This window comes from Stigmatopora nigra, chromosome 19 (assembly GCF_051989575.1).
Source record: "Stigmatopora nigra isolate UIUO_SnigA chromosome 19, RoL_Snig_1.1, whole genome shotgun sequence".
Taxonomy (NCBI): Eukaryota; Metazoa; Chordata; class Actinopteri; order Syngnathiformes; family Syngnathidae; genus Stigmatopora; species Stigmatopora nigra.
In genome coordinates this window covers 5,335,429-5,349,146 of record NC_135526.1, presented here as the reverse complement: position 1 = coordinate 5,349,146, position 13,718 = coordinate 5,335,429, and the positions used below count along the sequence as shown (strand labels likewise).

At 37.8% G+C, this 13,718-nt stretch overlaps 2 protein-coding genes across 4 annotated transcripts in view; one reads left to right on the top strand and one right to left on the bottom strand.

The window, feature by feature from the left end:
- gabrb4 (gamma-aminobutyric acid type A receptor subunit beta4) overlaps positions 1-13,718 on the top strand; it is a 91,135-nt gene that overhangs the window by 9,040 nt on the left and 68,377 nt on the right. Inside the window, exons 2-3 of one of the 2 annotated variants that reach the window (XM_077740576.1) lie at positions 394-517; positions 4,137-4,217. The gene's annotated coding sequence lies outside the window, so the exon portion shown is untranslated. Of the gene's footprint in view, positions 1-393; positions 518-3,244; positions 3,371-4,136; positions 4,218-13,718 lie in introns of those variants that run through there. The other variant, XM_077740577.1, reaches the window with a different exon arrangement.
- gabra3 (gamma-aminobutyric acid type A receptor subunit alpha3) overlaps positions 1-13,718 on the bottom strand; it is a 38,036-nt gene that overhangs the window by 4,220 nt on the left and 20,098 nt on the right. For both annotated transcript variants that reach the window (XM_077740578.1, XM_077740579.1), the window contains exons 3-9: positions 12,382-12,500; positions 10,373-10,440; positions 4,443-4,663; positions 3,805-3,887; positions 3,455-3,598; positions 2,725-2,877; positions 2,012-2,217 (exon numbers count right to left, since the gene is read on the bottom strand). In XM_077740578.1, the coding sequence (XP_077596704.1) occupies positions 2,012-2,217; positions 2,725-2,877; positions 3,455-3,598; positions 3,805-3,887; positions 4,443-4,663; positions 10,373-10,440; positions 12,382-12,500 (994 nt within the window). The remainder of the gene's footprint in view (positions 1-2,011; positions 2,218-2,724; positions 2,878-3,454; positions 3,599-3,804; positions 3,888-4,442; positions 4,664-10,372; positions 10,441-12,381; positions 12,501-13,718) is intronic.

The window sequence follows — 13,718 nt, the reverse complement described above, 5'->3', positions numbered from 1 at the left end:
TAATACACTTATTTATTATTATTTTTTTAAATATGGCTGTCCTTGGCCGCATATAGTAAAGTCAAAGCATTTTCATCAGCAAATGTCAGATTCTTTTGTCGTGATTAACCATCCCGGGGGTGATTGTGCCACTTGCCGTCTGTGTGCGAGTGTTGCTTTGTGTCTTGTGAAAGATATTCTATCCTAATTTATGATTTAAGATGACATGTTGACTTATTTCATAGCCTTAAGTCATTTTGTGCAAGTGTGAGATAGAGCATGTCATTAATTTGGTATATTTTAGGCCACTGGAAATCTGGTAGATGAAAAGTACAGCTACTAAACCTGCACCCCCAGCCTAATCCTGCATTAATTTGATCTATTTTTTTTTTTTTTTTTTTTTTACTTTTACAGGGCCCTCATTTAACGCCTTGGCTACCATGACGTCATATTTATTTGGACTGGGATTGGCAAGAAGAATTACCAAAGATTTTGCCGGCTTCCATACTCGCCATATTCCACCGACAGCTGTTTTAAGGTGAGCTCGCTCATTAGCCCGGTGGTTAAACAGATTGTTTAGCGAACCAGAGGGAATTTCATGCCATTGACGCTGTGTAACCTCTAAAGTAAATGAGTACACGCTGACTCGACTATTGCTCGCCATATCAGACCCAAAAAAAGAAAGAGCCTGCGGGAAATGCACTCATCGTTTGGTTCCGTTGGCTTCTGTGGACAGTATATGTTTTCCCTTCCAGCCTCATCCCCCACTGTTTTTTATTTGTATCTTTTCGAGAAGAAAGGGGGGAGTAGTTTAAGCAAAACAAACTGCAGAACAAAGAGAAAATGTTCCAGGAACAGAAACAATAGGCAAGAAAATCACAGCCAAGATAGCTTACCATATCCCATTGGATTTCTGATATGTTATATTATGAATGGAAGACAAAATATAATATACGCGTTGACACACTTAAGAGGCGCCGTTTAATGTAATACTGCCATCTCGTGTCCAATCAGAGTAGTGAAACAACATGTAAGCCATATTTAAGCTTCTTCTGCGGGCAGTAGTCAATGAGATTTTCATAATTTGCGGCGAGGCAATGAAAAAGCGGGCAATAGGCCAAACTAAATAGTCACAAAGAGCGTAAAATAGAAAAACAAAGCATCACAAAAAACATACAACAGGCAAGAACATTTCTCCACACCCTAATGCTTGAACTCTGCTGTATTACTTTAAAACTGACATTATTTCATGAGATTATTGCCTTCCCCTTAATGTCTTTACACTCTACTACACTCATTTTTATTTGAACTTTTCTTGGAATGATCCAATTACATGTACCTTCTTTTCTGTTCATAAACACACAAAACAACACAAAATATTGGCACATTTCTGGGCTATGATATACAGTGAAGGGAAAATTGGTCTCCTGATACACTCACTTTTTTACTCGGTGTACCGTTTTTTTTAATGAGCATGCTATACTGCAAGATGCTGTCTCATCTTGACAGAATGGGTTTACACTGACTAAAATGGGGCTTGAACATATGCCGCAAGCTTAGATTGGGGCTAGCGTCTTTGGGAATTTACCTCCCTTTTCTTTTCTCCATGTACCACCCCACTGCCCTTGTTTTATTTAGCTGTTACTGAATAATTAAAAAATATTTTAAAGAACAGCCTGGGTTACTTTAGATTGGTGACTCAGGAGTTCCAAGTTCAGTTCTTTATTCACCAGTAGGTCTGGGTGATAAATCATTACTGTTATTTGAGATTTTTTATTTTATTTTTTTGCCCTAAAAGGACACCTAAACATTTCTGGCAATTCTGATTATTCCAAGAGAGATTTTTTCTCTGTTTTTGTGGCTTGATGGCACAAAAGGGGAGAAAAAATATATTTAAGACACATTTTTTTTTAACACAACCTAATAGGTGACTGTCTGGTGAATCAACAAAAACACCAATGTAAAATATGGTAGAAGTAACCAAGAGAGCTAAATTCAGTCTATCACATCCATTTTTAAGAGGATCACTCACCCTGACTTCCATGCCCTCTTTTTTGCCATCCCAGGCCCAGCTTCGCTTGGTGAAGTAGTTGACTGTGGCAAACTCAATCAATGCAGAGAAGACAAAAGCATAGCACACCGCCATGAACCAGTCCATGGCTGTAGCGTAGGCAACTTTGGGGAGGGAGTTGCGGGCGCTGATGCTTAGGGTCGTCATGGTGAGGACAGTGGTGACCCCTGGGAATAGAATCACAAAATATCACCACGGGCTTTATTCATTGGCAGTGATAGGTGCCCAATAGCGTCATTGTCAATGGCACTTTATGACATAACGCTCTGAGAGAAGTCATTTCAATCTGATTACAAGTTTGGTCATAGTAACAACGCATTTGGTTGTTTATTTTTTTTTTACTTATTTGCACTAAATTTGGTAGCTTTGTCGTCAAAACTGACTAAAGAAATCGATGCTAATCGAGGCATAATGAGTGTATTTTGATTTGGATTCACTTTCATTTAAAGGGTTAAAGGTCATTTTAAAAATGTGTATCTATATATTTTTAAATAACCAAAATTAGTCATTTTGTCAGATAAATCAATGCTAAATATTGAATGAAATCAACTCTTGTACTTTTTTTCCCCTTAACTCTAAAACCTTCTATTCACCCAGACTGGTTCTTTAGACCTCAGTTATTATTTATTACATTCTGGGATGTTTCAAAACCCCCAATACAAAATGGCACTCACCAAATACAGTACGTGCGGGAACCGACTCTCTGTTTAACCAGAAGGAAACCTGGGACAGTATAACTGTCATGATGCATGGAAGATAGGTTTGAATCACAAAATATCCAATTTTTCTTTTCAAATGGAAATATGTTGTCATCACTACATATTCCCCTAAGAGAAGAGAACAGAAAAAAAGATAGGATTCATCAGTTGCCATATGAAAAAAAAACAGCCTGACTGTTCAAATTAATGAATGCAGGAAACATTTATACATATTTAACTACAACACCGTATGTTCATTCATGTCACGGTTGTCATCACATTTTGACATCCCTATTTTTTTCCTTTCACTTCCAAGAACTCGTGCATGCTTTTTTTAAAAGCCTTATAATGAGAGCAAATGATTGCATGGCCTTTGTAATGCATTAAAAAAGATCGTTTAACAATTTCTTTCAATAGGCGCAACTGTCCTTTATGATACGCAACAGAAGAACAAGGAAGATAATCACAAAGTGTTCTCACTGGAGTTTCTGACTACACACTTTTTTTTGCTTATCGGAAAACAGCCCAGAGGACACTGCACGAAAGTGCTTTCCACCGGAGTTTTTGTGAAACCTGCCACAGATACTTGACCCCGAGACTCGCCTCCCGAGAGCCACAAAGAGTAAATGGCTTCCGCTTTTAAAGAAGGAAAACTTTTCACATATTACAGTCTTTTTATATACACACATCCAAGACTGCACTGTACCTGTACTGGAACTTATGGTTTCTTTGCCAATAACATGCCCCAGTAGGTCATACTGGTTGAGTCTGGAACCATCTTCTGCTACTGAAACGGACCGCTCATCTTCCTGAGTCCAGAGATAAATCACTTCGTTGTTGGTGTATGCATCTGGGAAGTAGGAGGCGCCAAACATGGATGAAGAGAACGTAGATTAGAAGCCACCAAATATTCATGCCTATACTATATAGTGATTCTTCTCCAAAGGACAGTAGTGTCAAAATGTTAAAATGATCTTGATATTTAGAGTAGCAGTCATTTGAAAATACCCTAAAGGTGACTGTGTAATGATAATGCGCATTGCGGGGGTGACTTACAGCTTCCAAATTTCAAGGGACAGGCATGCGCGTCCATGGGGAAATCCTCCAGGTGCATGGGGCATTCGGCATGAATGGTCAACCTTGCAGGGAGAGAGAGGTCGCAAGGGGTAACATGGAAGAAAAACTGTTAGGAGATGTGACACTGCAAAATGCTAGCCAAGATACTACATTTTTTTGGTCACTTTTTTATTTGACTTGGATTTTTCTTTAATTAAATAGCCATTGCCATAGAAGAAATTGAAAAAAAATGTATCCTAGTTGAGATGTATTAAAAAAATAATCATTTTATCATTCAGATTATATTAATTCAGCATTCCTTTTCTTTTCAGGGCTGATTTCAGAAAAATGAAATAATACAAGAATCACCTTGAAAATCTTTCATTTGGAAAACAAAGGACAGGCGGAATCAGGTAAGAAGACATTTGGCTTTTAACATGTTTTTTTTTTTTAAAAAGCTACAAACAAATTGAACCAGAAGTATTAGAATATTGCAATATATTTATATTCACATGGCAGTCAATGAGTTAAAAGGATTGTAATCACAAGTCAATGACTTTTTAAAAAAAAGTCCTACTATGCATCGAGATTTGATATACTATTAGGATTATATACTGTCAAAAATGCATTGGTTTTACCTCATAGTGTAAAGAAGCGTGCCATTGTCAACTAGTCGGAGAAGTTTATTTGGAGTCGTCATGTTGTGAGCCACTGATTTCTTCCCGTTGTGGAAAAATGTGTCAGGCGTCCAGATTTTACTAGCCAGAAGGTTGTTGAGGGGTAACACCTGCATGGGCCCGTCAAATTTCAGTCTCTCGTCTCTCCAACTCTGGCGGAAAAATACATCGATGGTGTACTCCTGTGGGGAGGAGGAGAGGTCAAAGGTTAGCCAGTAGAAGGAATGTGCCAACAGCCTTCAGCCCATAGTGTTCTGCAGCAGTGTATTTCCAGCCGAGAAATAAACTGTGGCACCTTGACGAGATTTACGATTCATTGTTGCACAAAAAAGCCATAGCTTTGCACATTTTCAGGGGAAAGAGGAGATTAGAGGAACAGGGGGGAGGCTATACTAGTTTTTGCAGAAATGGGGGGAGTCTAATCTCATTGGTGAGTTATACGTTTCACCACACGACACAGTTCCACTCAAACCGCTTGGAGATATAACGCGGGCTGAGCCGGGAGTAGTTTGAAATCCCCTCGGAAACTAATACGGAGTCTTACTTTATTGTTCTGGTGCGGTTACTTTCAGATTTGTCTGCCTAAATAGCCTATAAATCCCTCTTCATAAAGCACGTCAATGAGGTTTGACGCCAAGGTGGTGATTCCAAGGTGCTTCAAGACATATTATGAACAATATGTCGGTAAATTGTTCCCAAGCAAACGATAAGGACAAAAATAAAGGCCTGCAAAAGAGGTGTGCAGTAGTTCAAATACCATCTGAAGGATTTGGTGCCCTGGAGCCAGATCTGCTCATTACTGGCGTATGGCAGCTGTGCAGACTTGTGTGTGTGTGTGTGATCGATAATTTGACTTTTTCGGTGGATTTTAAAGGCTTCTGGGTGAGCAGTGATGTGGAATTTAGTGCTCCTTAAGGGAAAAGGGGTAATTATTATTATTTCCAAGTGGCTTGAAAACAGGGCCATCATCCTCAGCATGGGGTTTGGAAAGCCTCCACTCAAAATGGCAACTCTAAACGGTCAGAATTGGTTGCAAACTGACAAAGTAGGAACTAAAGAAGAAGAAAAAAACAAAACTTGTTGAGAATAAACTCTTGACGTGTTATTGTTTATTTGAAGTTTGCCTACAACATCACGAATAGCCATGAAAAAGTCAAAGTAATCCATCTGCTATTATGCAAATTACATCAGATTAGAAAGATGTTGTTTTCTCAACACAAACAAAGTTGCAGGCAAACGAGTACACACGAATACTTATTGATACCAGACGACCGTTGTATTAAGGATTCCTCTACCAAAAACCCAAATAAAATCCAAATAAAATTTTTTACTACACAAATTAAACCAGGCCTGCCTTTCGGAAGACACAATTGATTTCTTGAATTTTTCTAGTCTTCACTATTTGCCATCTAGAGTCGCTGGGAACAAATTTTTATCAGAGCTTAGCCTGGCTTATTGGAAGGATTGCAAAGGACCAGTTATGATGACTTGAGTTTATTTTTTTTCAGAGCTTAGATGAATTATAATATGAATTCTGGGGTTGAGGGCATTCTCATATTTAAGCCGATCCACTAGGTGAAATACTTTATGTTGAATTTGTAAACGTTATCAATTACTTGTCCCAGTACATCTTATTCTTAAAAAAAAAAAAAGTTAGGCACTTCTTAAGGACTCTAGCGGCTTTACGGAGGATGCACTCAGACTGACTTTCTGTAATTATCCCATCGTTAAACGCTGGTAAATGTGTGCCTTTGTAAAAGTTGAGTCACCCTTTCAAGCATCTCACATGCGCTTCCTCCTTGCTCAGAGGCTTCAAAATCTGCTAGTTTTTCCTTCCCCCCCCCCCCCCATTCTATTCAGAAAGTGGGACAACCACATAAAACATATTCCCTTTTAGCCTGCCGCTCAATTTCGGCTTTTCCTCTCGCATTTATACATATTTTTACATAATAGTGTATGTTCTATCAAAGCCAAAAGATTGGCGTCCTCATGGAAAATCGGTATCTTTTCAGAAAACATGTCTTTCGGCTTTATTAGCAACATTTGTGTAATAAAAAATGCTTTATACAGTTAAAAAAAAGCTGTGACACGGCCAATAGAACACCCAAAATTATTCTTCAGGATGCTATTAAGGGAATTTACTATTTATTTTTGCTAGTCTCCCCCAATGTTGGGTCTGTAGACAAAACTTATATTGCATTTTTTTTTAGATTCAGACTAAAAAAAAACATGTATATTCTTCTACTGAAAGATCCAAGAGGTTTAATTGTTAATTTGCATGGTTCTATTCTTAGCACACACCATTTATTCTGTTTGTTTATAAGCTCCAATGATCTCATTGATTACAAAAAAACATGCAGCGGAAATAAATGATTTCTTTTGCTCAACTGGGCACCGTCTTTGCTTGGTGTTTCCAATTTGGACTGAAAAAAAAACACCATCATTAAACACCGGGATTAATTTGACACTATGTACATTTATTTGCATCGTTTTAGTTTGCGCAGAGCCAGTTAAAGCTTTACAGTATATTGTTTTTGGCAGCCTGGCCTGCTGAAAATGCAGATAAGGTTTTATTTATTTTGGGGGAGGGGGGTGGATTTAGACGGCCACATTTCCGAGTCTTATCTGATCATTGATACTTGCAACTTGCTCTCTATTTTCTACATTCTGCACCTCGACCTAAAATCCGGCACCTGCACTTATTGGATTTTAGATTTTAGACTTATTGTCTGCTCTGTTCAGACTTCTTTTGCAGTTTGGACAGTTTTTCCAAAAGTCATACTACATCCCTTTGTGGAATGAGTTAGGGTCGATGAATTGTGGCCGCTATTGTTGACCTTAAAAAATGAAATTCGAACTGTGATGTGGTCATGACAGAGATGAGTTTGACATCAATGATTTATCTGCATAACCCAACCGGTTTGACAGTCGTGATTTAGTGGCCTGAAAAAAAATGTCATTGTGCAAAAAATGTTTGCCTGATGTATGGGGAAATGCCTTTGTTTTGACAATACGCAGCAGGCCAGTGATGACATTTGCCAATGTGATAATGACACACACCACTTACTAGCAGCAGCACAGCCATTATTCTCATTCATTTGGGCTTCACTGGGCATTGTGACGATCACGCAATGATTTGACTGATGTGAAGTCATTTGATCTTTGATTGTAACCCTTTTTTTTAGATGCTTTGTGAAAGTCGTAACAAACTTCTACGAATTGCAATTACCTTTATTGTTCATCTCCCTGCTCCGAGGCGTAAACACATTTTAGCACTTCACTGTACGGTGGCAGGCACATTTTGTTCCACAAATCTAATCAAACTGAAGTCAATAAATGAAGGACAATGTCCATAACGGCATTTCCTTAAATTCATTGTCATTAATAACCTTAAAAACGATGCACACAGTTGGGTTTTATTACATTATGACTTCCCAAGTTAGTCATAATGAGTCATAACATGCTTTGATCACGTTACAGGATATAATTTCGTCATTTAAATTGTGTCATCGCGTACTTGATGAACCCGAACAGGAATTTGACGTCATTCTCAAAGGAGACCCAATCCATTTTGACTTCCCCTTATTGGCACTCAATGGTTAACTAAATGCCTCCTCCTTGCATATGCATAGACAATTTGTACCAGCTACAACAGTATTTAATTTATGAATGCTATTATGTTACCCTAATACACAAAAGTCTTAAAAGTCAAACTCCCTGTCCCACATGTTAGTAATTAATTATATATCGTTAATTATGAGGAAAAAATGTGTATGCTATACACTGTTGCTTCTTGTTACTGGATAGTTTTAGGTTGCAGCACTACATATATTTTACTAAATAATTATTGCATATTGATATGAAGTTTCTTTTTCCCCAAACAAACTCTGTTCATTCTAGCAACATGCCCTTGAATGGACTTTTAGTTTAAAAGAGAGAGTAAAAAAAATGTTACATTTAGTCGCAACACCATCCTACAATGGCGATGACAGAATGTGCCTCAACAACAAATCAGGACAAATATATGAATAGACTTGTAAGCTTGTCTACTTGTGTATGAGATGAGTATATTTTCAGGGAAAATAAGAGGAAAGAGGACAAAAACAAAGAACAAGTTCCAATGACGAGGCTCCAAACAAAGTTGCCCACTTAGTGGAGATCATTGTCAAGATTATAACCTACATTTCTAGGCCTTTCTTTGACACACTACAGAGGTTAGCTATGGTTGTAGTACACAGCAATAATATATAACCCTGACTTTCAACAACATTGGTTATCATTTCACTTTGATTCATAATGTGAATTGATTTTTATTATGAGAATAAAGTTGTTGTTTTAGTAAAAGCTATGGAAGACAACCAAGGCATTTTTTTGGGGCAATCCATGTTTGAAATAGGTCATTGGACCAGTGGATATCCAGTACTTCAAAGTGATGTCACAGATATAGAGAGTGGTCCTTGGGGGAAGAATTTATTTAATGGTTTGATGCCTGGAATGGCAAAGCTGGATAGAGGGTCAGTTTAAGGCTTTTGGATTAGATTGTGAAAATTGAGTGCAAGTGGTCACAGCACACTTGAGCTTGACCTTTTTTGAATGTTTTGCCGTGAACAAGTTGACATGTTCACTTATCCCGAGAAATGTTTGTTTCTCTGAAACAATTGTTTTCCTACCCTCATTCATTCCCGAAGCTGCCACCAAAGCAAAAATGGCTCCGGGTTGCCATGAAATTGGAATACCGTTCACTTCGGGAGGAAAGATTGTCGTCATAAAGCAAATGGCTATCGAAATGGAAAACCTGACTGGAATAAGAAATATGACGGAATATTCACCGCATCGATAAAAAGCTTGAACATGCAAGTCAATAAAAAGTCTTTTTAAAGTCGTAGAAGAACCTCTGTATACTTTGTATAGGGATTTATACATTGGGATGTGATTCTTTGCTCAAGGGCATTTCAATACAGGTCATGAAGCAAAATAGCATTCTACAGTGAGTCTTTTTTTTTCTTTCTTTCCAAGACATAAAGCAAAATAACCCTAGCAATAAAGCCCAGAAGATATTGCCCTCCCACAGATAAGCTACTGTTTCCATTATAATAACTGTAAAGTAAGTTAAATATAAGTAGCCACATGGTTTTATGAATGTAAACTCCAATTCTAGGTCTATTAATTCTATTGGGTAACTGATTCATGGTGTTTCAAAGTAGGGCATCCGTAAAACAATACAATATTCGGCCTAAATGTGAGCCGAGAAAATCCCAAAGGTGTTATTGGAAGAGCAAGACCAAAATATAGTACGACAAAGTTTAGCAAGAACCTGTCTTTAACATAATCTGCTGCAAACGCCCCTTTAATGAAAGAAACGGGAATACTACTCTCCAAAGTCTTATTGGACCTAATCAGACGCTGTAATTATCTTTAGTGATACATCTATTTGAAAGGATCCTTGTGGATTTGAATGCAATTTGACTTTGACAGCTTTGGACTGCACCACAGCACTTTTTTTTGTTGGACCTCTTGTGAGACCAAAGAACTCCAAAGCCATCCAATTTAGCTCCATAATACAAGATGTCAAGCCAGCTCCAAGCTAAAGTAAAAAAAAAATCCTTACCCCAAGGCAGTCAATTACAGCTGCATGATCAAATATGTCAAATGATGCATAATACCCAGAGCCAAAAAAAGGAAAGAAAAGAAGAGTCTCTACTGTTTAAAGGCTGGTTCTTAAATGACTCATGGAATTTCATTAATGAAAAGTTTGCAGTCTTTCTGTTAAAATTGCACTGTAGCTCTTGTTTTTTATGTAAATTACTGCCTTATTTCTATGTGAAAGTACTTTAGAGGTTAGCCAATGTTTTTTGATGGGAGAGATGAATATAAAAGTAAAAAATACTCACCATATCAGTGTCTGATACAGGGCCAAAACTTGTCACGTAAATGTTTGTCCTCACTTCGGTCACACTTTCTGTAAAAAAAAAAAAAAACAACAGCAGAAAGTAGCAGAAATATGTTTTAGAGCAACAATGATGGTCTGTTTTGTGAAATTGATTTTTCATGCACATACAGGGTTGTAAATTTGATGTTGATCGATTTTAAGCAGAAGTTACGGGCAACCAATGTGTAAAACTTGGGCTGAAAATCAAACAAAATGCAAGTGCAGAGGGACAAATGAGTAAATTAAATTAGCTTATTAACATATATGACAATAATTGACAAGGAGGAATCGCTCCAAATTGCAAAACGGATCTAAAGATGTTTCGATAGGAGTATTATGCGAAGATCTATTGTCTATCCTGTCTAATGTGATGCCGTGAACAACAAACTAATTGAGTCCACGCTTTGACTGGAATTCCAAGTAGAGCACTACATGGAGATTTGCCCTGATTGTCCCATAAATGGACAATTTATAACGATCAATTGGGTATTGTGCCTGAGGAGAAACACAAGCAAAATCAGTCTTCATTGTGGCGGGTGAGCTGATCCGTCCTGAAGACATGACATTATCAGCGTGGAAAGATTTACAGGCAAAACACACTCACATTTCTAATATAATTTATGTCACTGAATTCAAGTGACATTTGTCTTTCCACTCATGCAAAAAAAAAAAGAAAAAAAGAATGCTATGGGCAAGATTCAACTCTGGTGGAAAAGACCACAAATTGTCTTCTTTTTTCTTTTTTACATAATACAACAGAATGGATATCCTCCCAAAATTGATAATTGAAAAATAAGTGCTCATATTCTGTACTCATCTCAAAGATCAATGCAGTGAAAATAATATTCTTAGTGATGTATATACTGTTAATAGGAAAGAGGAAAACAGCTGTAAATGTTAATGCAGTAAGTAGGACATGAGTCAGGAGAGAGTAGAGATGGACCAGAATTTGTATGCCTCTTAGCGGGTTGAATGGGCTCCTCTGGGGCGGATGTGTGAACAAGGCTTTTGGGCTCTGGGTGAGACAAATAGCTTCTCCCCCGTAGCACAACGACTGGAGAGCGATGAGGCTTTTATCCAAAAGCGAAAGAGATGCTTTGCGCTAACTATGTCCCAGACCTAATAGACCACCCACAGGTGAAGTCTCCCCTCCTCTGGCGAAAAAAACCCCACGAGAGAAGCTATCTTCTTCCACATGAATCATCCCCACGACACTAGTAGTTCTGGGAAAGTATGTGATTATCACCGTGTCGCGTCAGCAGTTTGCATGGCATGCATTGGCGGAGAAAGAATGACTCTGCCCTTTTTTTCCTCTTCACAACAATGCTTCACAGCATTAAAGTGAATCAATGTTGCTGATATTTAACTGAGTCTTCAAGTTCTTAACAGTCTAATTATCAGGATTGGATTCGGTTCTTTTCATATGCCAGTGTAGGTTATCTCAAGCTTGGGTTTTTGTTTGGATGAGATATAATTGCTATTTTGCAACCAAACAATTATGTTTTATCCATTTTTAAGAAGAAATCACATGCAATTGGTGTTTTCTAAAACTTGTGTGATTGTAAACTAGAACTGCAACATTCTGAAACAAAGAAATAAGCCTCAAAATGTACATGGTGCCAGATTCCACTGCCTGGTTGGAGCTTCAAAGTCTTGTGGCCTGGTGGTCTGCAGCCTGGTAGCTATGCTCGTGGCCGTCGCGGTAAGCGGCGAAGCGGAAACTGCCATTCCAGCTGGATGACTGAGTAAAATCTGCTCAAGCATGTGGGCTTACTTTGTGAAAGATTTGGTTGAAATAGCATAGCTTTCCACTGACATATGTAGGCTACTCCCAAAGAAGTCTTGAGGGACAATGGCTCCATGGTCATTTATCTACACTTCACAGGGTTGCTAGTATTGGCGTGCCTTCAAAACATTTGCTATGGCTGACAGTACAAAGTGGAAGTGCCTTGAAAAATGTTCCAGTCTTACCTCCCAGCCCTGGACGTAGTCTGTTGTCGTATCCATCCAACAGTCTGTCTAAGATGCGGGTGAAAATTGTGATATTGTTACTGTCATCGGGCAGCGGCTCTCGGTGTCCAACTTGGGCACTTTAGTAAGATGAAATAGAATGAAATTAGTCCAAATATTACAGAAAAAAGAAAACATTTTAACTTTTTCACTTATTAGGTTCACTCATTGGCCGCCGGTGATGGCAGTAGATGTCATAACCATTTATTAAGTCAAATAAAAGCTTTTTAAAGGGAAAAAAAGTCAAACTTGTTCACCTGACTGTCAAGTTCATGCAGCATGGTTTGGACATTTTTTTAATATTGTCCTGTTCTCCAAAATTAATCACATGGTGGATTGACAGATGGTTTACGTTGCCATAAATGTTAGCAACAACCCCTATCATCTGTCAAAAGAGAATTATGCCAATGTTGAAAGGCCATTATTATAGAGTTAGAACGCTCTTGATTTAATGAGCACGGCCTTTAATTAAACACGAATCCCCAACGGGCTAAAACGTCTAACTAATTCCCGATCAGCAAACACTTCATGCACTGATGACTGTTCCAGTAAGTCAGACAACTCCACATTCTCAGCATTCAAAGTACTGGCTAAAAGCAGAAAATAGCAATGATATTTGGGTATATCATATACTACTTATGTAAAGACTACATACGATGGCCAATGATTAATCTGTATCGTCAGGAATATAATAAAATGCAAATAAATCAGTAAAATTATGCTATTCATGCACATATTTCATATTAGATGTCAGATAATATATGGTAATTTATTGTAATATACTTTTTATCTCCATTGCTTATGACAGAAATTGTGTACTGAAATATATTCTCATAGTGAGCAAGATGTTTTATATAGTTATATCATTTATTGATTGCCTAATACAGGTAGCAATAATTGTTATACTGCCATATTGTTATGATTGTGTGCTTGTATTATTAATCAGTCAGGAAGTATCCAAAGAGTTCCACCCTTATTACACTCTAGCGGAAAATACAGTCTACAGATTCAATCAGCCTCATGTAGCAAAAAAAGGCATAAATATTTGATAAGTCAAGTTTCTATTGCTTAATGTCACTCTGTCTGACAGCTTGTAAGATACGGAGATGTTTCTGCATTTGCATATTTGTCCAAGTTTGTCATATGAATAGCGTGTTTTTAACTTGTCACTGTCAACCTGTCTCAGTGCATTTTGGAGTCAATGTGAAGAGGAAGTTTGCTAGTTAAAAGTGCATTGCGGCTATTTGATCATTGCAAGAAAGACCATAAGAAATGCTGTGTGAAGCAACATTGCTGCT